The sequence below is a fragment of the Rhinolophus sinicus genome, chromosome X, assembly GCF_036562045.2.
Source record: "Rhinolophus sinicus isolate RSC01 chromosome X, ASM3656204v1, whole genome shotgun sequence".
Lineage (NCBI taxonomy): Eukaryota > Metazoa > Chordata > Mammalia > Chiroptera > Rhinolophidae > Rhinolophus > Rhinolophus sinicus.
In genome coordinates, this window is record NC_133768.1 from 68,291,871 (window position 1) to 68,315,988 (window position 24,118).

Here is a 24,118-nt window from a genome sequence, read left to right on the forward strand (position 1 = left end):
TCTGGGAAGTAACGTGCGCGGGCTGTGACGCAATGACGCCAGGGGAGGGGCCCTGCGTCCCCCCGGCCAGGTGTTTCCGGTTCACGCACAATACGGAAGCGTGTTGGGTGCTGGACGCACGCGTCTTACGGAAGTGTGCCCTGGCGCACCGGAAGCCTCGGGAGAAGAGCGATGGCGGGTTTGACTGTGAGAGACCCTGCGGTGGATCGTTCTCTACGTTCAGTGTTCGGTGAGAGGAATTCGGTGGAACCAAGCATGGGGAAGGGACAGAAAGAGGCAGTGAGCGGCGAGGAACGCCCCCTGCATCTCATGAATCGACGCGGGAACCGGTGATGGGGCCGGCGTGCAGCTCTCCCTGCCTCTTGTGCGGCGGGCAAGCTGGTGGACTCGTGGGCAAAGGGATGCTCCCCTTACTCCGAGGTTTTGCAGCCCTACCACGATGTGGCTGAAGAAGTTAAACTAGCGTTCAACTTCTATGCGTTTCTCCTTTCACGAGCTTCAATTTTCTAGAAGCGAATGCGCATGGCAGCTGTCCCCTACTACTTCTCATCCCCTCTCCCAGAATACAGATTATGTGCTGGGATCCTTGTGTCCACTTCCCGCTTGCTCCTAACGACTTTCATCCTCTGCTTTTAGCCCGTAACATTTTAGTTCGTTAATAGTGGTAGCGGCAACCTGGCATCTTAAGGTGGATTGTAGATGAATGAATGAATGAACGATTAAGACCTCGTCGAAGAAATTTTAAAGAGGATCGAATCTATTCTAAGGAATCTTTTCAGCCGAAATAAGTTGTGTTTTTAAAGTATGTGTGGTGATTTTAAATCACTGTTTGGAAGGGACATGACAAAACACTTAAGAATAATTATTAAACATCTTCCACTACTTCCATGATCATTCTCCTTTGAGTGAATGTGTGTAGGGGGTGGAGGGGGAGTGATCCGGACATATGAGTCGGTTTTAAGAATTAAAATGTTGCTATTTTTAGTAGTTATTGATAATACTTGCAGCCCTTCAGGTAAATAGCAATGCCTAAGTATTTTTCACCAAAACTAAGGAAAATCCAACACTTGTCAGATCAGTCTGAGAATTGATAAAGGTGTTTAGGAATGTCTACACCTTTTGTGTTTAGTTTCAGTGGTTTATTTCTCTTGCAATTAAAGTTAGCAGACAAGAGTGAAATCTTGGAACTGGGATTGGAGCAGCACTGTATTTTGAGCAAGTTGTCACATTTTCTGATATAAATTGGTACTGTATTTTCTTAATAAAGATGTAGGTTACAAACTCAGAATTTTAATGTTATCTGTTTTCTTAGTGGGAAACATTCCATACGAGGCTACTGAAGAGCAATTAAAGGACATCTTTTCTGAAGTTGGACCTGTTGTTAGTTTCAGGTGAGGTTCCTTTTCACTACCTGGTGGGACTTTCTTTAAAATCATCACAAAATTTGGCCCTTAGTAATTATGACAAGGTTTATACTGGTGACTTTTCCTATGCATTCTCCTTTCTTTGTTTGTAACAGCTTCATTGTGATATAATTCACATACCATACAATTCCCATTCATTTTTACTAAAAGATAGATTTCTTTAAATGTATGTGGGTATGGGCAGGTGGCATTCAAAGTGCATGCCAGTTTCAAGTATGCCCAGGCTTTTACTGTCTGCTAGGCACTTTTGTGTTTCCCATGCACGTGTTCAGCTTCAGGGTCAGCCAGGTATGTGTAACTGGTTTGGGTTTTCTGCAGAATCTGCTGTATGTGCACACAGTCAAGCACAAAAATACGCTCTCTCCAACAAGGATTACAACCTCACGCTAGTGGAGCTGTGAGCATTCCCTACTCCACCGCCCCTGTAATTGTTACTTCTACAGACAACACTGCTAGGTGTAGGCTTTTCCCACCACACCAAATTGAGCAAGCCCCTTCACTAGTCACAGAGAAGTTACTGGTCCTTATGACCTGTCCTGCCCTGGAAAATCTTCTTGTCAACTGAGCTGGGGGAGGGATTCATTTTTAAAAAAAAATGTTTATGCATGTCAACAGTAATTGATTAAAAAAAAAAAAGTGTTTAAAAAATATTTCAGTGAGTGATAAGGTTATTTGTCTTACAGTTGACCAAATTGGAATATGTCAATGTTAGCAGGAACCCTGTGTGTATGTAACATTTGTGCCTATACTTGGTTCTGCTCTCCAGGTTGGTATATGATAGGGAGACAGGAAAGCCAAAAGGTTATGGCTTCTGTGAATACCAAGACCAAGAGACGGCACTTAGTGCCATGCGAAACCTGAATGGGCGTGAATTCAGTGGGAGAGCACTTCGAGTAGACAATGCTGCCAGTGAAAAGAACAAAGAAGAGCTGAAGAGTGAGTATAAACCCAAGTTGTATGCAACACGAGTTAGTAAAGATGTAATAATGAAGATTTTCCATTTATGATACGTTTTAGCATCTGCTGAAATGGTTACCCACTCAGCTTCTTTACTTGACTCACCTGAGGTGTTTGCATTAGGGAAGTGTGTATCTTTGAGAAACAAGGTAAAGTTGACTTTAGAAGTCCTTCAGTTGCCAAGGAGTTGATTCCAGTTGAAGATGAGTTCAGGCTCACCAAGCGATTAATAGTGCTAACTATGTCGTTGGTGTTTGCCACTCCTGTAACTATGTTGCCAGATCTATATCTGGTGAGGATATTAGCATTCTTACGGCTTTTTTTTTTAATGAGGTTTATAGATCCAGGAATTCCATTTTGAAATTAGCATCTTTTTCTGTTTAAACCTTTTGTTTCTGAAATGGCTTATCAAAGAAAGTTAATGTGCCTAATCCCTAATTTAGGTTAACATTGTCCACCTATATGATCCTGGTCCCAGCTTTACTCTTGAGAACAGAAAATACATCTTGTCACTTTCCTCCACAGAAGTAAGAGACTTGGAAATCATTTATTTCTCAGCTCTAGAGAATTTAAAGTTATCAGTGGGTCCTTAAACAGCCCTGGAAAGTAGATACTTGAAATGATTTATCTCTTTATTTTGCCTCCTTAACTTTTTTGTACTTTCTTCCTAATCAGGTCTTGGCACTGGTGCCCCCGTCATTGAATCACCTTATGGAGAGACCATCAGTCCTGAGGATGCCCCTGAGTCCATTAGCAAAGCAGTTGCCAGTCTTCCACCAGAGCAGATGTTTGAGCTGATGAAACAAATGAAGGTGGGAGGGGGATTAAGTTATGAATAAATCCAATCACATCAAATTTTCAAGAGTTTGTTGATAAACTTAATGGAAATGATTTCCTGAGCTCAATAGAAGGCGTGCCTGTTGACCACCATTTCTTGCACCTTCAATATTCCATGTGTGCCTGGTGTGTTTTGTATTTCATGCAGAGAGCTTTCCATTTTTGTGCACAAACACCAACACCATCTGGTTGTGTTTCTGTGACCCATAGCTAACAGATGTAGATATTAAAATGTGGCTTTTTCCCTGAATGATAATGTGGTATTTGAAATGCCTCTTCTCTTGCCTGCCATGACCAAGATTGTGCTGTGCAAAAACCAGTGACAGCTTAAAAAGCCTCTGGAATATTACACTTCTCAGGTGGGAATGGCTCTAAATAACTGTCAATTTCTAAGTAATAAATATTAAACCCGATGATGAATCTGTTTATCTTCTCAGCTCTGTGTCCAGAATAGTCCCCAGGAAGCACGGAACATGTTACTCCAAAATCCTCAACTGGCTTATGCTTTGCTACAAGCACAGGTAGTAATGAGAATTGTGGATCCAGAGATTGCTCTGGTGAGTACTTCTGGTTCTTTTATGGAAATGCCAGGGTAATGCATGAGTGGGGTAGGAACTACCTGATTGCTTTGTTAAACAGGCAGCTCATAGATTTGTCTTTTCACTTTGTAGAAAATTCTGCATCGCCAGACAAATATCCCAACGCTAATTGCAGGCAACCCGCAGCCAGTCCACAATGCTGGGCCTGCCACAGGATCCAGTGTGTCAATGAACCAGCAGAATCCTCAGGCCCCTCAGGCCCAGCCTTTGGTAGGGCTTTGCCCCTTAACATTTCCTTTATCTGTTTTAGAATGTCATTTTCATTTTAGGAGGATATATTGAAAGAAGAGTAGTCAGGAGCCAGAGATGATAATTTGAATTTCCAGGCATGAAAGCAGTTTCCAAGTTGCAGACTATTTGGCATCTGAATGAATATAGATCGGGTGCCAGGTTTGTAAAACAAAGAGATTCTGCCTGTATGCTAAGTTAATTTTTATAAGTTATAAAAATTTTTATAAGTTAATTTTGTGTGTATGTGCATGCGTGGCACTGTGGTTAACACTTTGTTTTTCCATATACACTGTTTCATTTAATAACAGTTGTATGAGTGTGGCACTCTTATTGTCTCCATTCTTACCAATGAAAAAAATAAAGCTAGCTTTCTAAGTGACACCAAAACCCTGAAGCCATAAAAGATCAGTACATTTGAAAATTGAAAAATTTTTCTATGGAGAAAAAGAAATAAACACCAAAGACAAATGACAGATTGGGGGAAAAGTATTTGCCATACACATGATGGACAACAGGCTGATTGCCTAAGAGCCCTCAATCATGTTCAGGAATGTTTATTGCCACATTATAAAGTGAAAAATTAGAAACATCCTAAATGTACATCAGCAGAAGAGTGGTGAAAATGTGCTATACTCTGTAACAGTTAAATAAACTACATGTGTCACCATGAATGACTTTAAAAAACATAATTCTATACAGCAGTTAAGATGAACTAGGATATGTAGTATCAACACAGATAACTTAAAGACAATACCATACGGAAGTGAAAATAAGAATGTGGAAGCATTCCCAAAATATGGGAAATATGTGTCTGCATATGTCCCAAAAATATTTTGAATGAGTTGCAATGAATATGTTCAGTATGTAATGATTTACATAAAATTTCAAAACATCTATAAGAATTCTTAAGTGGTTGTCTAAAAGGGGGATATAGGGTGCAATTGGGGAAGACCACATGGGACGTTTTAATTGTATATATAATTTATTTCCTAAGCTGTGTGGTTAATTTTATTTTATATGTAAATCATATATCTGGAATTTTTCATAATAAAAAAGGACCTCCTATAAATTAGTAAGAAAATTACCAATAAGCCAGTAGAAAAGTATGCAATGGACATAAACAGTTCACAAAAGTGGAAATCCAAATATATGTTAAATATATGAAAAGTGTTCAACAACAAAACAAGATAAATACAAACAGAAAGTACAATAAACTACCATTTTTCACCTTTCAGATTGGCAGAGGCAAACAACTTGGATGGATCATACAAAGGTTTAAGACAGCGGCTGGCAAACAACTTCTGTAAATGGCCAGATAGTAAATATTTCTGGCTTTGCAGGCCGTGGAGTCTCTCCTAACTAGTCAATTCTGCAGTTGGAATTTGAAGTCAGCTACAGACAATACATAAACAAATGTGCGTAGTTACAGTCCAATAAAACTTTATTTATGAAACTAGGCAGTAAGCCAGATTTGGCCCATGGGCCATAGTTTGCTGACCCCTGCTCTAATTCAACAAATACTTTTTTGGAAATAGAAAGAAAATAAATTATGACCCTGAGAAGTTAACTGGTCCAAAAATAACAATTGCAAATGGCAAATTCAGGAACTGAACCTGGTTCTGTCTGACCTCATAGCCTGTTTTCTCTTAGCCACCTCACTATACAATTTTCTGTTCTAGAGTTTTGTGTTCTCTGAGAGTATATGTGATTTTTTTTTTATAACTTGGCTTTTATTCTTTCTTAATTGGGCTCTTTTCTATTCCAAGGGACTGCTCAGTTCTCTGGAGACTACACAGGTGAAAACATAACATTCCCTTTTGTTCCTGGAGCTTTTTTACTTTCTTTTTTTTTAAGTTGTGAAATGTATATTTATTCTGATACTTGTGATCAGTTGTACAATTTATCTAGGACAAATTACCAGATAAATTTTACACTGTTTTTTCAGGACTGGGGTTTTTCAATGACTTCAAATTTGAAATCCTGTCTACTTTGCCATACATTTGCTTAAGCTCAGAAAGCCCCCTCTCCAAATCTTGCTGATAATCTGTGCCAGTATCAACAGGTTCTCCAGATGACTGTCACTTAGTACTACATGCTCTAATCTTGTCCACGAAGAGTTTCTGTGTAGATCAAGTTCCTTATTAAATGCCACTGCTGTAACACCAATATTCCTCCTCAAATGGACTGAGATTGCAGGCTGAATGACCGGAGACCCTGAAGAGCCTCTGAAATATCATAGTGATTCTGTTATTTGTACTCGGTCCCAAGCTGCCGTAGCCACTGCTGTCGCCGCCGTTCTACTTAGGCCCTGTTTTCGCCCCCACCCGCCTACCCCTCCTCCAGGAACTTTAATGTAGCATTAAAAAAAATTAACATTGCCCCCAAACCAGAATTATATCTGAGGACAGGGATGAGAAAAGATTGGTCAAATGAATTTTTTTTTCATGTTAAAAGTGCAGGCTGCCAGCAGTTTCTTTATTAAAAAGTCCCAGTCTCCTCTTTTTCTCCTTGGATTCAAGGCACTTTTTTTTCCGACTCTTATCACCAGGCCCCAGTCATGAAGTCAACAATAGGTGCTGCCTGCAGCCGCACCACACAGATAAGACGTGTCAGTCTCGACTTTTAGAATAGGGTCCATCTTAACCATGTTATAACCATGCTCTTCGCGTGTATTGTAACTTCTGTTCAAAGTGTTTTATGAATCTAATGCTGCATGAGATACACTCTGCAGAAAGGGTATTTGGTAGACTATTGGAGGGTGTCAATTTGAAGAGTTCTTTAAGGCCGTAAGCTATGTGTGTTGACTGCAGTTTTTCTCTTGGTCAGGGTGGAATGCATGTCAATGGCGCACCTCCTTTGATGCAAGCTTCTATGCAGGCTGGAGTCCCAGCACCAGGACAGATACCAGCCGCTGTAACAGGACCTGGCCCTGGTGCCTTAGCTCCTGGAGGTAGGTTTCATTTACAGCCTTCACTGTATTGGTATTTTGCTCAGGTTTTATTATAGCGAATGGGATAAATCTCGATATAAGACTAATACACAGCTAGGAAGTATATATCCTAAATGGAGGAAATAGTTGTTTTTTAATATACAAATCCTATATGTCTGATTACAAGAACAGGACAGTAAAGTGGAAAAGTACAGTAAAACCTCCAAATTAACGAAGGGAAAATTAGAATGAATGAAAACTAGACCAATCCAGTAAATACAGAGAAAAGGATATGACGTTGTAAAATAAGTAGTAATAAACGTAGAGTAAGATGGAAGGAATAGCATCTCATATAATGATTATTTTACTGAATGTGCATGGACTGAATTCTCCCATTAAAAGCCAGAGATTAAAAAGTACATGAAAAAAACACACAGAATACATGGTCATGTTTCTCCTTGTTATACTTAACAGACATAAAATTGCATTTCATAAAAATAATCAGACCAAAGAACAAAAGGAAAAGAGAATTTTAGAAACTATATTTTCACGGGAAGTGTATATATAGGAATTAATAGAGTATTGCTATTACACTTGTAGCTTTTTATCATTCAACAATCATAACTAAAAAAGTTATGGGTGAAATAGTGATCTCCATATGAAATGCCTGTATGAACACAAGTATATCAATATTGAAAGTTTTTGTGCAACGAACTTGCTTCTTGATAATTCATCTAATTTAGGTTAGATCGACTAACACTACTCATGGGGGATAATTTAATCTAAATTGTTCTGTTTTATACAGAGCAAAGTTGACAAGGAATGGAAGAAGGGATTTTTAAAGAAATTCCAGCAAACTCAAAATTTTTATTTATCCTATAGAGTTATAGTTAAATTATCTTTCGGTGAAAGAAATAGATTCTGTAATTTATACGTTTTTGAGCTGTAGGTGAGTAGTTTATCATAAAATATCACAATTTGTAATGCGGGCCTACTACACATGACAAGTATACAAGCTAGGACATATGCAGCTCATTACATGAGTTGAAAAACACATGAATACCCTGTTCAGTGAGACAAGTGCACTGATCACTCACTTGGATGTCACAGCAATGCCAGATTGCTATAAAAGCTTCTAAGTGTCTGCTCTCCATTTCTATACTTACATTGTCATGAACTGTTAACACACAGAGCATGGATCAACAATGTCTGTGAACCACAATTTGAGTAGCATTTGTGTTAGTGGACAAAAAATAAGTAAGGGCATTAAGGATAAAATAGTGGAACCAATAAGCCTGATTTACTATATAGAGGGCACCTTGTATCTCTTGACTAGAGAATGCACTGCCCCCCACCAATGACTATGGAACAGTAAAAAGAAAAAAAAAATGACCACGTACTTAGCCATAAAATAAAAACAAATTTTAAAATATGGGTATTTTACAGGCTGTATTCACTGATTATAGGCCAGTAAAATTAGAAATAAGTAATTAAAAGGTGACTGAAAAAAACCTTCACTTAGAAAATTAAGGGACATACTCTAGGTAACCCTTGAATTAAAGAGGAAATAGAAAGACATTTATGAATTAACTACAAGAGAACAAAAAGTAGTACACTTCATACAAAAAAAGTACAGGAAATAGTGAAAGCAGTACTTAAAGGAAAATGAATATCCTTGAATACCTATACTATTAAGGAATAAAGGACCTCGACTAGTTTTAAAGAATTAGAAAAATAATTTTTAATAAAGCTACCAAGAAGAGGAAATTAATACATATAAAAGCTGAAAGTAAGTGTAAAAGAAACTTAAAATAATTTAATTTTCAAGTGTTTTTTTGTGTTTGTACCATTTATACTTCTGAAGTTATTAAAACTTCACTTAAGGGGTGGGAGATGAAGGTAAGGGGGATCGAATATATGGTGATGGAAGGAGAACTGACTCTGGGTGATGAACACACAATGGGATTTATAGATGATGTAATACAGAATTGTACACCTGAAATCTATGTAATTTTACTAACAATTGTCACCCCAATAAATTTAATAAAATAAAATTTAAAACAAACAAACAAACAAAAAAATACTTCACTTAAGATTTTTGAGGTACCCTGTACAAAGCTTTGACAGTTGATGAGAAGGCGGAATAACCCATTAGGAAAGTAGGCAAAGAAATTGAGTAGGGAAGGCAGCGCAGTGGCTCAGGTGGTTGGAGTGCTGTGCTCCTAACACCAAGGTTGCCAGTTCAATTCCCACATGGGTCTGTGAGCTGCGCCCTCTACAGTTAAGATTGTGAACAACAGCTCGACCTGGAGCTGGGCAGCCTTGGGCTGCCGTGGGTGGTGACCGACTGCCTCAGCAGGGTGGAGGGGAGCACAAGGCTCATAATATCAGCATGGGCCAGGGAGCTGCATCCTACACAATTAGACTGAGAACAACGGCTTGAACTGGAGTTGGGGTGGAGGAGTAGGCACTTCATAGAAGTACAAATCCAAATGGCAACAAAAACAAATTCACTTATGGTCAGGAGGTTGAAAATTAAATAAGGACATTTCACTTTACTTAAACCCTTCAGACTAGCAAAAATTTCAAAGAGAGATAACACTTACTATTGGTGGGGAATGTTGGTGGGGAATGTGGTATAGATTCTGGGTGCAATTGTGAAGCTACTTTTAAGAAAGTAATCTCATATTAAAAACTCATATACACTTTGACCCACCAATTCCATTTCTGGGAAGCTAGCCCATACAAGGAAAGCACTGCTATGTGAGTGTATAATATGAGAAATGATGCCCATAATCTCTTCTACTACCAATTTCTTCAAATCCTAAATCTTTGTATTGTTTTGGTGAGTAGTCTAAATAAATCATAGAATGTTATGGCTAGAAGAGAGCTTTGAAATCAGTTAGACCTATGGTTCTCAAACTTTGGTGTGCATTAGAATCACATAAGGGGTTTAATAAAACACAGATTGCTGGTCCCCATCCCCAGACTTTCTAATTCAGCAGGTCTGAGGTAGGGTACTGAGAATTTGCAGTTCTAACAAGTCCCTGGTGATGCTAACACTTGGTCTGAGGACCATGTTCTAAGAACCACTGGTTTAAGCCAGCTCCTTCACATTACAGATGAGGAAGCCTGGAAATATGTTAATTTTATCAGATCACTTGCTCAAAATGACAATTACTTAGTAGCAGGGGTAGAGATAGCACAGATTCAGGTTTTTTATCCATGACTCTTTGATGCCTGGCATGTTAAAATGGAATGGAAGTGAATGTGAACTGTACTTTGATAGTTTAGGTAAGTATTAATGACTGCAAACAGTTCAGCTTGTCTTTTCTCCCCACTCACAGCATATATTGTTCCTTTGAGGAAAAGAGAATTATTGCTTTGTGGAAAGGGCCAGACGAGGACTTGTGGTACATGATTATTCTTTATGGAGCAGTCATCATACCTTGACTGGTTAGAATAAACCAGTGCTTCTCAACTCTGTAAGACCCAGCGGTCTCTCTTCATAACAAGTAGTTTGCAGTGACTCTTTACTATCCGGAAAGGAAATGCACAGATGATAGAAGCTACTAAACATGATTTCCAAAAAAATCAGTATAATGCCCTAACTATAGCATAAAGGGTAAGTAAAAGGAAATCAATTTATAATAAAAAGTATTTTTTATTATGCAAGTGTTTAGGCACAACTGCACTAGAAAACAAAAGATAGGAATCAGATGCTTGCACCTATACCACAAATGTAAAAGCTACAAATGTAGACAGATATAGGTATTTTTTTTGGCAACTCAAATAACACAACTGTTGACATCAGTGAAAGTTTACAAGACGGTAATTCTTAATTTTGTGGGTCTATCTCATACATTGTAGGACATCTATTATCCCTGTTGGGTTCTCATTAAACGCCAGAGTTTTTTATTTTTTTTTAATTATTTATGTCTTGTTTTTTTAGTTACAGTTGATATTCAGTATTATTTTATATTAGTTTTAGGTGTGCAGCGTAGCAGTAGGACATTTATGTAATTTATGCAGTGATCCCCCCTATTAGTCTAGTACCCACCTGGCACTATACAGAATTGTTGCAACATTATTGACTATGTTTCCTATGCTGTACTTTACATCCCCGTGACAATTTTGCACTTTGTCATCCCTCCACTTTTTTCACTGAACTCCCCAGCTCCGCTCTGGCAACCATCCGTTTGCTCTCTGTATCTATGAATCTGTTTCTGTTTTATTTATTCATTTATTTTGTTCTTTAGATTCCACATGTAAATAAGATCATATGGTACCCGTCTTTCTTTGTCTGACTTATTTCACTTAGCGTAATACTTCTAGATCCATCCATGTTGTCACAAATTATAAGATTTCATTCTTTTTTATGGCCAAGTAATATTCCACTGTATATATGTACCACATCTTCTTTATGCAATCGTCCATTGATGGGCACTTGGGTTGCTTCCATGTCTTGGCTATTATAAATAGTGTTGCAATGAACAGAGGGGTGCATATATCTTTTTGAATAGTCATTAAACACCACCTTTGCCCTCACAAATCTTTGTCACAACCAAAACAGTATACCCACACATTACCAAATACCCTGTGAATATTACTGTGAGAGGAGTTACATGGGTAAGTGCCATTGTTCTCCTGTATTACAGAAGAACTTCCTGCCAAGGTATTGATAACCAATGAGATTAAGTATTCTTATAATGCACTTTTCTGTCACTGAAGTCTAAAGTGTACTAACAAATTCCATCTTCTGTATAACTGCATTGTTTGATGGTAGTTATTTTCCTGGTAGGTTTCTGCTTATAGGGCAGAAAAAGGAAATTTGTTAATTCCGCCATTATCGCAATTTTGTTTCCAGCGGTCCTAATTTATGTTTTCTTTCTGGCCCTTTGTCTTCCAGGAGGAATGCAGGCCCAGGTTGGAATGCCAGGAAGTGGACCAGTGTCCATGGAACGGGGACAAGGTAAATAAATAGTAATGTCTGATTAATGTGGACTGGATTGGAAATGTTCTATACCTGCACTAAGATGGCAATGTGGCAGCCACTAACCACATACAGCTATTTGAATGTTAAAGTAATTAAGTTAGCTAAAATCTAAAATTCAGTTCCTCATTCACACTAGCCACGTTACGAGTGCTCAATGGCCACATGTGGCCAGTGGATACCCTACTGGATATTGCAAATATAGAACATTTCTATCATTGCAGAAAATTCTGTTGGACACCACTGGTCTAGACTTTCCATCTAGTGATTCAAAGCCCAGGTCTGCAAGAACTGATGACAAAGCAAATGGATTCTTTGTTTCCATTTAATTTACATCACCTTTTCCTGATAGTCTAATGATTCTGCTGACATGTTTGCTCTCCCTCTATGAATATCTATTGACTGAGTAAGGAATTTTAATAATGAGCAAGTAATATGCAGCCAGTTATATAGAAGACTACATTGAAACCCCAGAGAAAACTGGGAGGGGATCAAAGATCTATGAAGCCTATTTGATGGATGAATGTTATACTGTGCCAGTAATACTGGATACCACAGTAGCAACTGCTCAAAAATTTCCAGGGTATTTCTCTATGTTATTGGAGTTTGAAGAAAAAGAAAGTGCAGTGGTTCAGTTAAAATTGACGTTAGGAGGAGAGAGAGTGAGAAAACAGGAGGAACTAACCATAAAACAGTGCATGCTATAGGCCAGGCACTTGGATTTTCATAAACAATCTTGTGAGTTAAGGGGCAGCGCCTCAAGTTTTCAGATAAAGAAATGGAAGCCGAGTTTTAAGTTACTTACTCAAGGGGACATGGTAAAAATACCAATATCTGAGTAGCAGGGACTGGACTTGGTGCACTCATCTTCTTTTCCATCTAGTAGGTGGCAGAGCTAAAATTCCGAAGTCTCTGATTCTAGAATCTATCCTCTTTTTGTCAATCCACACTGCCTATATTAACTTCCAAAAATATTCTGCAGTGTCTCCTTTTCTTATTCATTATGTCCTTGTGATGAAAAAGAACAACTTTGGACACACAGAGAGAAGCTTAAGTTACTTCTTCTTAGCACACGGCCTGTAAGTGAAACTTATTTTTTAAGCAAAATATTAAGAAATAGGCATATGTACTGTACTCTTTGTCTATAGTTTGTACACTGGGGTTAGTTACTGAAGTGACAGACTAATAATCTTGTCAGATGGTTGACAGTGGGACAAGCTCTTGACTAAATACCTCATCTGAGCAGCCCATGCTTTTATGCTATTGTGCCCCACCCCTTGGCTAATCAGTAGATTGTGTATTACCCCAAAGTATTTTTGCAGTAGTGAGAAGGAATTGGGGTTTCAGTCATACTTTTACCTCTCCCCAAGTCATCAGTCAGGCTAGAGCTATTTAATATACAGGGGTCTGACAATTAAGTTTGCAAACTCATCATAGAAAAAGTGCTACAATATCTCATTGCTGAATATCACTATGGTTACCTTCAAAGTACTCCCCTGGGGAAGCTATGCACCGACGCCAACCCCTAGTCCACCCTTCAAAGCAATTTCGGAACTCTTTTTCTGGAATGGCCATCAGAGTTGTCATCGTATTACACTTGATGTCCCAAATGTCATCCAAATGTCTTCCTTTCAATATTTCCTTGATCTTTGGGTAAAGAAAGAAGTAATTGGGGGTCAGATCAGGTGAGTAGGGAGAGTGTTCCAATACAGTTATTTGTTTACTGGCTAAAAACTCCCTCACAGACAGTGCCGGGTGAGCTGGTACATTGTTGTGATGCAAGAGCCAGGGATTGTTGGCAAAAAGTTCAGGTCATCGAACTTTTTCGCACAGCCTTTTCAGCACTTCCAAATAGTAAATGTGGTTAACTGTCCAGTTGGTACAAATTCATAATGAATAATCCCTCTGATATCAGAAAAGTTAGCAACATCATTGCAGCAAATTCGCAAACTTAATTGTCAGACATCTTTCCTGCTGTAGTTATCTTCACCCTCCTGGTCAAAAGTTAACAAAGGGAAATGACTCAAGTTTTGAAGGTATATCAAGGCTGTCTTCATGAGGAGACAAAGTGAGATGAGTTTCCTTTTATAGTTTTCCTTCAGTACCCAGCAGAGGAAGCAAGAATCTTTCCCTTTATACTTAGTTTGTCTTTTTTTTCCGCCCTGGAATGCTTGCTTCTTTTGCACATTTGTAATGGAGAAAGGAGACAGTGATATGTTTAAGAAGATACTTCCTCTTGCCTTGTGCCACCTTTGTCTAGTATTGGTGCCCTTGTCATCGCATTAATCTTTGTTTGCTGTTGTCGTGATTATTTATTATCAAAGACTCGCAGTAGTGGAATATTTCTTGAGGAGTGATACTCTCTCGTTGTCTAAAGTCCATTCACTGCATTTCCCCATTTGACACTTTTTGATAGCAGAAATTGTTATGCTTTAAAATATGGCAAAATAGTAACTGTTATGGGCCTCTCCAGAATAAATTTTGCCTTCCAGATGCAGTATAATTTCTTTGATTTTTCCTTATGTCATATGTCTGTTTTTTACCTAACTAGAGATTCAGAACCATCCTTTCAACATTTTGTTTCTTTTTCTAATGGTATCATAAGGAGATTTAGGGGGAATCAGGGGCAGAGGTAAAATTGAAAGTAGTTGGTTATTCCTGCCCAAATAAAATCAGTGGCCCAACTGTTTCAGCTTAGGAAGCAATCTCATCAAAGCAGAAGAACTTCAGATCCCAAAGAAACTAGTATAGTTTAGGAAGATTTTGTAGCCTGGGGCAATCTAATGAACTCTTGGCTTCTTAACGTACGTGTATAAATTTCCAGTGTCTGTACGCGTATGTTTCTGCATGTGTGTGCAAGCTATTTTAAGTGTCTGCTCTTTCTCCTTTTGAACTTACTGCTCACCTAGGAACACTACAGCACTCGCCCGTGGGACCTGCCGGGCCTGCATCAATTGAGCGAGTTCAAGGTACCCATTGTGTCTGCAGGTTTCCTTTTGCCTGTGGTGTTCAGGGTGGGACGTTGGAAGGACAAGGGCTGCTTGGCAGTCATCCTCACTGTCAGAACCCAGAAAGATAGTGTTTTGGGTTTTTGTTTTTTAATTTTTTCCTGTTGGGGGCCACAAGCCTAAGATTGATCATCTCACACAGGGCAGAGAACATGGATGATACGGGGGTCTGTCCAAGGTTGTACTCCCTCCCATCTGGTGTCAGGAAGCTTGGATGAAATAGCAGAGTGTAAGGAGACAGCAGGTTCTGGCAGAGCCATGGCAGTGTTCACATATGCCAAGAGCCTACCTCTCTTTTGTGACTCTGGTCCTTGAACTAAGATTAATTATAAGGAGAACCAGGAGCATAAGTTTCTTCAGGTTGCAGTGCTAGTCTTGGGCACGTTCCTCCCCAGTTTGCTCTTCTGTATAATTCCATCCATACCTCTGACATGGCACAGACTCTGCCTACACTGTTCTTGAGCTGCAAGAGGAGTCTGCTATGGTGAGGTTTCACCCACTGTAAGGCTTCTGAATTATGTTGTCAATGGTCTATAGAGTCATTTCTGGTTTCCTTCTGTGTCCTTCACAGCAGTAACTCCCCATTTGTTTCCCCGTCAGTGCCAATGCAAGACCCCAGAGCAGCTATGCAGCGTGGGCCCTTGCCTGCCAACGTCCCAACTCCTCGCGGTTTGTTAGGAGACGCTCCCAATGACCCACGTGGAGGCACTTTACTTTCTGTAACTGGAGAAGTAGAGCCTAGGTAAGCAGTGACATAGAAGGAAAAGCTTAGAGGAATCACAGTTTTCCCTTGCTTTGAGAACAAAGTCTTTCCATACCAGTTGTATCTGTAGGCTGCTGTCCAAAACTAAGCACCTCTCCTTGGGCAGAACTGTGTAATTGAGTCTGTCATTTTGAACGATGGCTACTCCATCTTCAGAAATTGGAAAGTCTAGCACACATACCTGAACAGGAAAAACTCATATTGCTTATTGGTAATAGTCATATTAATCATGGCAACAATAGTAGTTGATATTCATGGTGATTGTGCCTCTGACTCTGCTCTGAATACTTTACTTAGATCATCTGATTAAATCCACACAACAACCCTGTAAGATTGATACTAATATCAGTACCATTTTATAGATGAAGAAACCAAGGCATAGAGAACTTAAGTAAGTGTGCCCAAGATCACACAGCTAATAAGTGATGGAGCCTATATTTGAACCCATACGGTAATCATGTCCTGAAGCACTATACTGCATACTCATTATATATAATGGATATCCATTAATCTCTCCTTAATTATAAGTGCCCTAACCAAATATGAAATTCTAAAATATGTTGATTTACATCTCCATAGCTTTTCTTCAACCTGTTTGATGTTATTCTCTTAGCATTTATAGACTGATGTTTGCATCATTTCTTTATCTGATTTTTACTTAACTGATCCTCTGGCTGACACTTTTATCTTGTTGTTTTGTTCTGTTTTAAAATATAACGTGTTTTTCCATCTGTAGAGGTTACCTGGGACCACCTCATCAGGGCCCACCCATGCACCATGTCCCTGGCCATGACGGCCGTGGCCCACCCCCACATGAGATGAGGGGAGGACCATTAGCCGAGCCCAGACCTCTAATGGCAGAGCCAAGAGGACCCATGCTAGATCAGAGGGGTCCACCCTTGGATGGCAGAGGTAAGGGCAGACCACGTCACAAGACCGACTGGTAATGGCGAGCTGATGATAAACTTGACTGTTAGGCGCTAATCTAGGATACAGAATGCTGGGGTGATAGGGTTGGTAAGTATTTTTAAGGTTTATCTGCAAATCTGAGAAATTGGGGAGGAGAAATAGTCTTACGTAGTTAGGGGGAGATGTGACTAAAGGAACAGATTTCTGTCTTTCTTGGGTTGTTGGTTCTTTTTGCAGTAAAGGTGAATAGGTACACAGTAGTTTTCTTGCGCCTTGTTTTATAGGTGGAAGAGATCCTAGAAGCATGGAGGCACGAGCCATGGAGGCACGAGCCATGGAGGCAAGAGGATTAGATGCTAGAGGATTGGAGGCCCGTGCAATGGAAGCCCGTGCAATGGAGGCCCGTGCAATGGAGGCCCGTGCAATGGAGGCCCGTGCAATGGAAGTCAGAGGGATGGAGGCGCGAAGTATGGATGCAAGGGGCCCTGTCCCTGGTCCTAGAGGCCCTATACCTAGTGGAATCCAGGGTCCCAGTCCAATGAACATGGGGGCAGTTGGCCCCCAGGGGTCCAGACAGGTATGTGAAATACTTCTAGCTTCTATGTGAAATCTTGATCTATTGAGGAATTTATTATTGAGCCTGATTATTACTGCTTTCTGATTTGGGCTATTTCTCAGTTTGTTAGAAAGGGAAGATTAGAATCTCCCTTCCTTTGCTTTCTCTGTCACTTAGGGTGGTGATTTTCTGGCGACCAAGATTGTAATCCAAAAGAGCAACCTTGTCTCACTATTTCAGGAGCTCTTCCATTCAGAGAAGAGGCCCTGGAAATTCAGGAGGTAGTATATCCGTAGAATCTAGGCATGGGTCATTTGAAAGTCTCCCACAAGCTATTCTAATGTACAACACTAAGAGCCACTTGCATTACAGCATGTGAAGAGCACTTAGTGGTCGTTTGGATAATCTTAGGTTTGTATAAACCTATTTTAATTTACTTTGATTGCATAGCCTCAGTGAACAGTGGAGTATGAAAGGCAATTTACTAATGCTAACCTTAAAACCCATGGGACTGAATTTTTATCTCTGCTTTCTCTTTGTTTACCTCTCTCCATCTATGAGTATATGGTAGTCTCTGATTATTTTTGTGTTGTCACCACCTCCCTCTTCACCCCCAATTTGTTATGGGGAGGTGGTGTATGCATTTCTTCCCTGAGTTTTTATATGCTAGAACCTTCATCTCCCTCGACCCCCTCCACCTTCCTTTTTCCTGTATGTGTCTTTCTCCTTCCTATACTTCTGTCTCTTTCCTCTTCCATATGCTTCTGTGCCTTCCTCCCCATGTTTGAATGTGTGTGTGTGTGTGTGTGTGTGAGAGAGAGAGAGAGAGAGAATGTGAGAGCTAAAATGGAACATGTCAATTTTCCAGTTCTTTCATTTTGTAAGTTTGGAAACTGAGACCCAAGAATTCAGTTGACTTAATCTAAATTCACACAACTGAAAAGTGGCAGAGCAAGGAATAGGATCCACTGTTTTTTCCATTGTACTGTTATCTGCATGTTGTATATGTGTACAGATGTGTCTACCGCCCCCTCTTTAATATGAAATCTGAGCATATTGTTTCTGGTATGTGTAGAAGAAATCTCTGTTGTTTTTCAAGTTGTGCTTTAAAAAAAAATGTGTTCATGGACCTTGATGTTTATTGTGCCCTCTATGGTCAGTAGCCTCATAGAAATGGTTTTTGTGCATTCAGTCATTCGACAAATATTTATTGACCACCTACTATGTACCAGACAGAGCTATATGTACTAGGATGTAGCAGTGTGAACAAAACGAAGTCCCTGCCCCATTAGGCTTGTGTTCTAGTTGGAGAGGCAAACAAGAAATAACTACATGATGTGCTTATATAAATCTGTTGATAATTCTGTGGAGAAAGATATTGAAAAGAATGGTTGGAAGACCACTTCTGGATAATATCTTGCTCCTTTATCTCTGCTAGTGCTTGAACTCATTACTATGTAATATTAGATTTATATAGTTTTCATTAGTAGATTCTATACAGCTAATTAGATCTGAGGTAGAAAAAAATAAAAAAAAATTATCTTCAAACCTTTTAAAAATTGTCTAAATCAGTGTTTACTTATAAATAAATATATAAAATACATTCACTCATATATAATAGATACACAATAAGAATCTTACTTTCTCCCCTGTACCAATCTTCCCTGTGACCCGTCTCCTATAGGTAATTGTCACTAGATTTTTTTTATGTATCCTTCTAGCAAATAAGAATATATATTCTTATTTGTTTCAAATATGAATATACATATACTCTTATATTTCCCTCCTCTAACTCTTCTGGACCTTGGTTTTTTACTTAACAGTATATCCTTAATAATTTTAAATCAGATTTTAAAATTAACTCCAGTGCACCTAAGTTGGAAATTGGTCGGTAAAAGGCTTATTAGCGATTATATAACTTATTCAAACAGGGACATGTTTGACAGTGAGAATGCTATTGGTAATTACTCTGGGACAAAAGCATAAACTGGGACTGTCTTAGGCAAACCTAGATGTGTGATCACCCATATTACTACTTGTCTGCCTAGAACAGGTGCTCCTGGAAACTTTAAATGGCAATTAGTGGATGGTCAGATCACATTGCAGTACTTCAAATTAGTATTGAGTGAAGTTTCAAAAAGGTTCTTCTCAGAGATGTTTCCAATCCGTAACAGATTTTGAAAGTTCAGACCAGTCTCTGGATTCAGTATTAATAAAGAACAGAAAGTGATAATATTCTAGCAATCTGTACAAAGCTGTACTCATCATGTATCATCTCTGGTGTCTTTGGGAAATGAGCAATACATGTAAGTGAATGTTTCAGGTAATAGGAATATTCTACCAAGTTTTTAAACTACTTGAGTGAAAAATAATTTAGAAAGTGTATATGCTTCCTTCCCTTCTTAAACAGGATATACAAAATTATTCTAATCCTTTTGATTACTCAAGGCCATCATTACATGTACCCATTATTGTATATGTATGATAGAAATAGAAAACACAGTTATCTCCTGTTTGGCTTCTGGTTCCTTCACCATCAGGCTGTCACCTGGCTCCTCCCATTTCTGTCATGGTGTCTGCTTCTAAGGGTCTGTCGACATTTCTTTTATGCTTCGTTGCTTCTAATATGCTGGGGAAGCAGGTAACATGTTTATTAACAGTTTGTGTTTAATAAGAATACCTAAGCTCTGGGTGAATGCCTCAGTGTGAACATAACTCCAGCACAGGGACCTTTTAATACTTATTCTCAGTGCTTTGAGGCCTTTTCTTGGGTTCTGGTAGTCTTCCCAAAGGTTGAACTCACTGAAGATCTTAAATACCAATAGGTATGATATAACTGCACTTTGTTCATTTAATTCAGGTCAGTCATATTTCTTGGTCTGTCTTTAGCAGAAAGCATCTGCTGTATATTCGCTGGAAATTACAAAAAGCAAATGTTGGGCTAATGGCAGTCTTCTTCCCAGAGGCCTTCCCATCTCTTTTCTGCCTCTGCTGGCTTTATCATCTCTGCCTTACTTGTGGGATAGGCCCTTTGGGATGAACCACCTGTGTCTAATTGAACCAGAGGTAGGCGGTGTCCCTGTGAATGGAGTTTCCCCATGGACCAGCACACATTATCTTTAGACTGTCGGTTTCCACTGAGCACTAGTTTCCTGGATGCTCTCAGTTTTCTCTGTGCTCACGTGGCTAAATTTTAGTTGATTTGATGGTATCCTGTTGTGCGGTGGTATTTGTTGATGATGCTGGAGCTGTGGTAAGCAGATGTGTCTAACTTGCTCGTTGGCCTCTGCCTACATCCTTCCTTCTGCCATTGCTAGCACTGGGAACTGATCTTCATAGTCATTAATTTGCTTCTGTTACATCCATAATCAGATCCTGTTTTTCACATTGCTGTTACTGGATTCTGGTTACCTAGATGACAAGTTCCGAAATCTCTCCTCTCTTTGTGCACATAGGTCCCAGTCATGCAGGGTACAGGGATGCAAGGAGCAAGCATCCAGGGTGGAGGCCAGCCTGGTGGCTTTAGTCCTGGCCAGAACCAGGTCACCCCACAAGACCATGAGAAGGTAAGCAGTGCTGACTGCCTCCATATGCTGTCTTCCTCTTTTTAGTTACCATGTACAAGTCCTGGGTTTTCGGAGTCCCTTTGGAAATGACATTTACTCTTAGAACTCTTGATGTTCTTGTTACCTGAAAATTTGTGGGCCGGTCCTAAAATCCTTAAATGGATGTATGTAAATGGCAGCTTATCTTACATTTCAGGCTTATCTGCCAATAGCAGTTTTTTTGTGCAGGCCCGATTTACCTGACAATCCAAATCCCTTCCTTCCCTTTTCTACCTTATCCCTGAAAACAGTAGCAGATTCCCCACGAATATCTTTCTGTTTCTATATTTTACCATTTTGGGAAGCTTATGTCTGATGAAAAGGCTGAAACTTGTAAAAAGGAGAGACTTTCAAAACAGGATTAAAAATTGAAGACTTCCCAGGGCTCACAGATACCAATTTAGTCTGCAAGAGCTTTGGGTTCATGATGGTGTCTGTTTTGAGTCTTCTAATCTTGGGTATTATTGTCCCTGTGCTTTTTAGTGTGGCTTTTCTCACCAGCTGCTTTTGGGTTTTTTGTGTGGTTTGGGTTGATTTGGTGGCGGGGGCTGTTTCCTATGTGTGAAATATCCGTCCTTTTTGGACAGAAGCTGATGTTGTTGTTTTTAGCTGCTGTCATGAAAACTTCCTACTTTTTTTTTCTCTGCACAGGCTGCTTTGATCATGCAGGTCCTTCAACTGACTGCAGACCAGATCGCCATGCTGCCTCCTGAGCAGAGGCAGAGTATCCTGATCTTAAAGGAACAGATACAGAAATCCACTGGAGCACCTTGAAAGGTGAGCAGACCCACCCCACCTGAGTGAAACAAGCTCCATGTGTATTTGGGGTATGTACTTTCAACCTCGGCCAACAAAACTGTCCTGATCTCAAGGCTCTAAGGCCTGCATTCCTTGGCTAGACTTTTCACCCTTCAGTCGCTCAGCCCTATCAGGATAGTGGAAGGCTACAGGGCATTTGTTGCATTAGTTGTCATCTTTTTTAACTTTTCCTTCCTAGTGGCAAAAGTAACATACAATCAGTTTAACAAAATTAATCAAAAACAAGAAAGTAAAAAGTTCAGGGTAAAAAGCACTGTATCCTCAATCTTGATCCCCAGACATAACTTCTAAAATAAAGTTTAGTGTATATTCTTCCAGATAATCAGTTATTTTATTCCAAACTGTCCCATATAAATGGAAAAAAATACAAAGCATTTTAGTAAAATGTATTAATGTTTTAGTTCCCAGTATTTATTTTATATTGACTGTTTGGAGGTTGAAGTACTGTGGCGCATAATTAAGATCGTGGGTGTCCGCCGTCACCATCAGTTCCGATACATTTTACAGGTTGCTGTACGCTGCTGCCCTTGTCTTTCCTGCTCATCGGCCAGGTAAAAAGGATCATGATCATGTGACCTAACTAGATTACATGTATTGGTGTTTCTTTTAAAAAATTTCCCCCCAACATCTGTATTTCATAAACAATTGTTTCCCAAGAACACTTTACAAGTCACATTGTCCCAGTGTCAATTGGAACATCATATTTTGAATTTCTACTTTTCACCCCATTTGTATTATAATTTCCATCCATATAGTATCATATAATAGTGAACGCATTTACACTAATTAGCAGTCTTAACCAAATACATTGTATTTTAATCCGTATTTGTAATGTCCTTGAAGCATCCAAACCTGAAATATGCATCATATCTGTAATGGATGAATGGCTAGCTAGACTATCGGTATGACCAGCACTTTAACTTTTTAGTCCAAATACCCAACGCGTTCTGTGTTCCTCAGTAAAAGTATAGACTACTTATATTCAGAGGAACAGATAAAAAACAAACACTTCCTCTTTTACTTTTTCTAATTTATTTATGCCAGAGAAAGTATTCCCTACAATGTCAGGAAATGATTATTTTGGGGTAGTGGAGATAAAAATGTTTCAGAAAGTTCTTTCATTATGTATTCTTGCTTATATCTCATATCAGAGACTTGCACATAAACCACAGGGTAAGGTTTTTATTTTATCTTTTATTTTGAAATAATTGTAAATTCACAGGTAGTTGGGAAAATAGTACCAAGAGCCTCTTGTACCCTTCCCCCAATGATAACATCTTGAGAAGCTGTTGTACAATACCTTTTTGGATTGTAGTAGAAAACCAATAAATTGACATTGGTACATTACTGCTAACTAGACTACAGACCTTACTCAGTTTTCACCATTCTTTAAAACTACATTAGTGTGTGTGTGTGTGTGTGTGTGTGTGTGTGTGTGTGTGTGTGTGTGTATTGTGTGCATGCAGTTCTATGCAGTTTTACACAGGCAAAGTTTTAACGTGTATTTGCTAGTATCTGCATACTGTAGTCAAAATGTTGGCTCTCCATCCATCCTATACCTCGCTAGTTTTAATCCATCTCTACTGTCACTGACAGGTTTACATGCCATTACCATTAGATCACCAGTTCTCAGCCAGAAGCAGTTTTGCCCACTATAGGACATTTGGAAATGTCTGGAGACATTTTTGGTTGTCACAGCTTTAGGGACTATGGTGGGCTGCTGGCATTCAGTAGGTAGAGACCAGAGATGCTACTAAACATCCTGTAATGCACAGGACATCCCCCCATAACAAAGAGTTATCTGGTCCCAAATGTCTGTAGTGCTGAGGTTGAGAAACCTTGCTGTAAAGGATGATTACTTTGGGGAGGCAGGAGGCAGATACCTTGGGATTCTGCCCCTGGTGTTTGGCTCTTATGCATAGCCTCCCTCCCGCGCCTTTAATTTTTTTCCCCTGAGGTTTGGGGAAGAGAACTTTGTCTCCACTTCTAATGGCTTTCTCCCAACTTTTCCTTACAGGTTTTCAAAAATACCTGGCAACAAGTCTGGAAGTTAATTCCATAACTTGTTGAAATGTTACAAAAAGATGACTTCTACATCCTAACCCTTGAATGACTCAAATTGGTGCCAGGTGGAGGCCTCCCATCACCTTCTCTCAGAACGAAACCAGTTCATTCTGTTGTCTGAGTTTGTATACTTTCTGTGACTTGAAATAAACTTTGAACACAATTTTAGTATACTGCAAATTGATATACATGACCTTTTTGCTTTTAAAAAGCTGAATACCAAGGGTGAAACCTTAGATGTATTTTCTGCCCTTACCGCAGTATTGTACTTGGTTGTTACATTGCTGTAGCTCTGTTTTTCCTTTTAAGTTAACCATTTATTCTTCTTAATGATATTTGAGAATTTCTCAGAAACCATGTTTTCTGAAACTTAGTTTTTACTTAGTTTGCTTCCAGCAGGAATAATGAGATTTGCCCTTTGAGA

At 39.3% G+C, this 24,118-nt stretch overlaps 1 protein-coding gene across 5 annotated transcripts; it reads left to right on the top strand.

Annotated features, from left to right (window-relative positions):
- The first annotated feature begins 108 nt into the window (after positions 1 to 108).
- Positions 109 to 23,857, top strand: CSTF2 (cleavage stimulation factor subunit 2). Of its 5 annotated transcripts, XM_019716664.2 has the most exons (16): positions 109 to 229; positions 1,313 to 1,391; positions 2,191 to 2,360; positions 3,057 to 3,193; positions 3,656 to 3,775; positions 3,890 to 4,027; positions 6,875 to 6,998; positions 11,887 to 11,949; positions 14,880 to 14,939; positions 15,579 to 15,720; positions 16,478 to 16,653; positions 16,935 to 17,227; positions 20,662 to 20,772; positions 21,463 to 21,588; positions 22,138 to 22,181; positions 23,648 to 23,857. In XM_019716664.2, the coding sequence occupies exons 1-14, from the start codon at positions 172 to 174 to the stop codon at positions 21,583 to 21,585; spliced, it is 1,794 nt and encodes a 597-aa protein (XP_019572223.2). In that variant the 5' UTR covers positions 109 to 171; the 3' UTR covers positions 21,586 to 21,588; positions 22,138 to 22,181; positions 23,648 to 23,857. The 5 variants fall into 5 exon arrangements, with proteins under 5 accessions (XP_019572223.2, XP_019572220.2, XP_074179444.1 ...); XM_019716661.2 differs by lacking the exon at positions 22,138 to 22,181; XM_074323343.1 differs by lacking the exon at positions 14,880 to 14,939.
- The last annotated feature ends 261 nt before the right edge of the window (positions 23,858 to 24,118 follow it).

Coding starts and splice junctions, on each gene's coding strand:
- CSTF2 (XM_019716664.2), top strand. CDS start 172: ATGGCGGGTTTGACTGTGAGAGACCCTGCGGTGGATCGTTCTCTACGT. Junction 14,940..15,578: donor ATCAATTGAGCGAGTTCAAG/GTACCCATTGTG, acceptor TTTCCCCGTCAG/TGCCAATGCAAGACCCCAGA. Junction 16,654..16,934: donor TCCACCCTTGGATGGCAGAG/GTAAGGGCAGAC, acceptor CTTGTTTTATAG/GTGGAAGAGATCCTAGAAGC.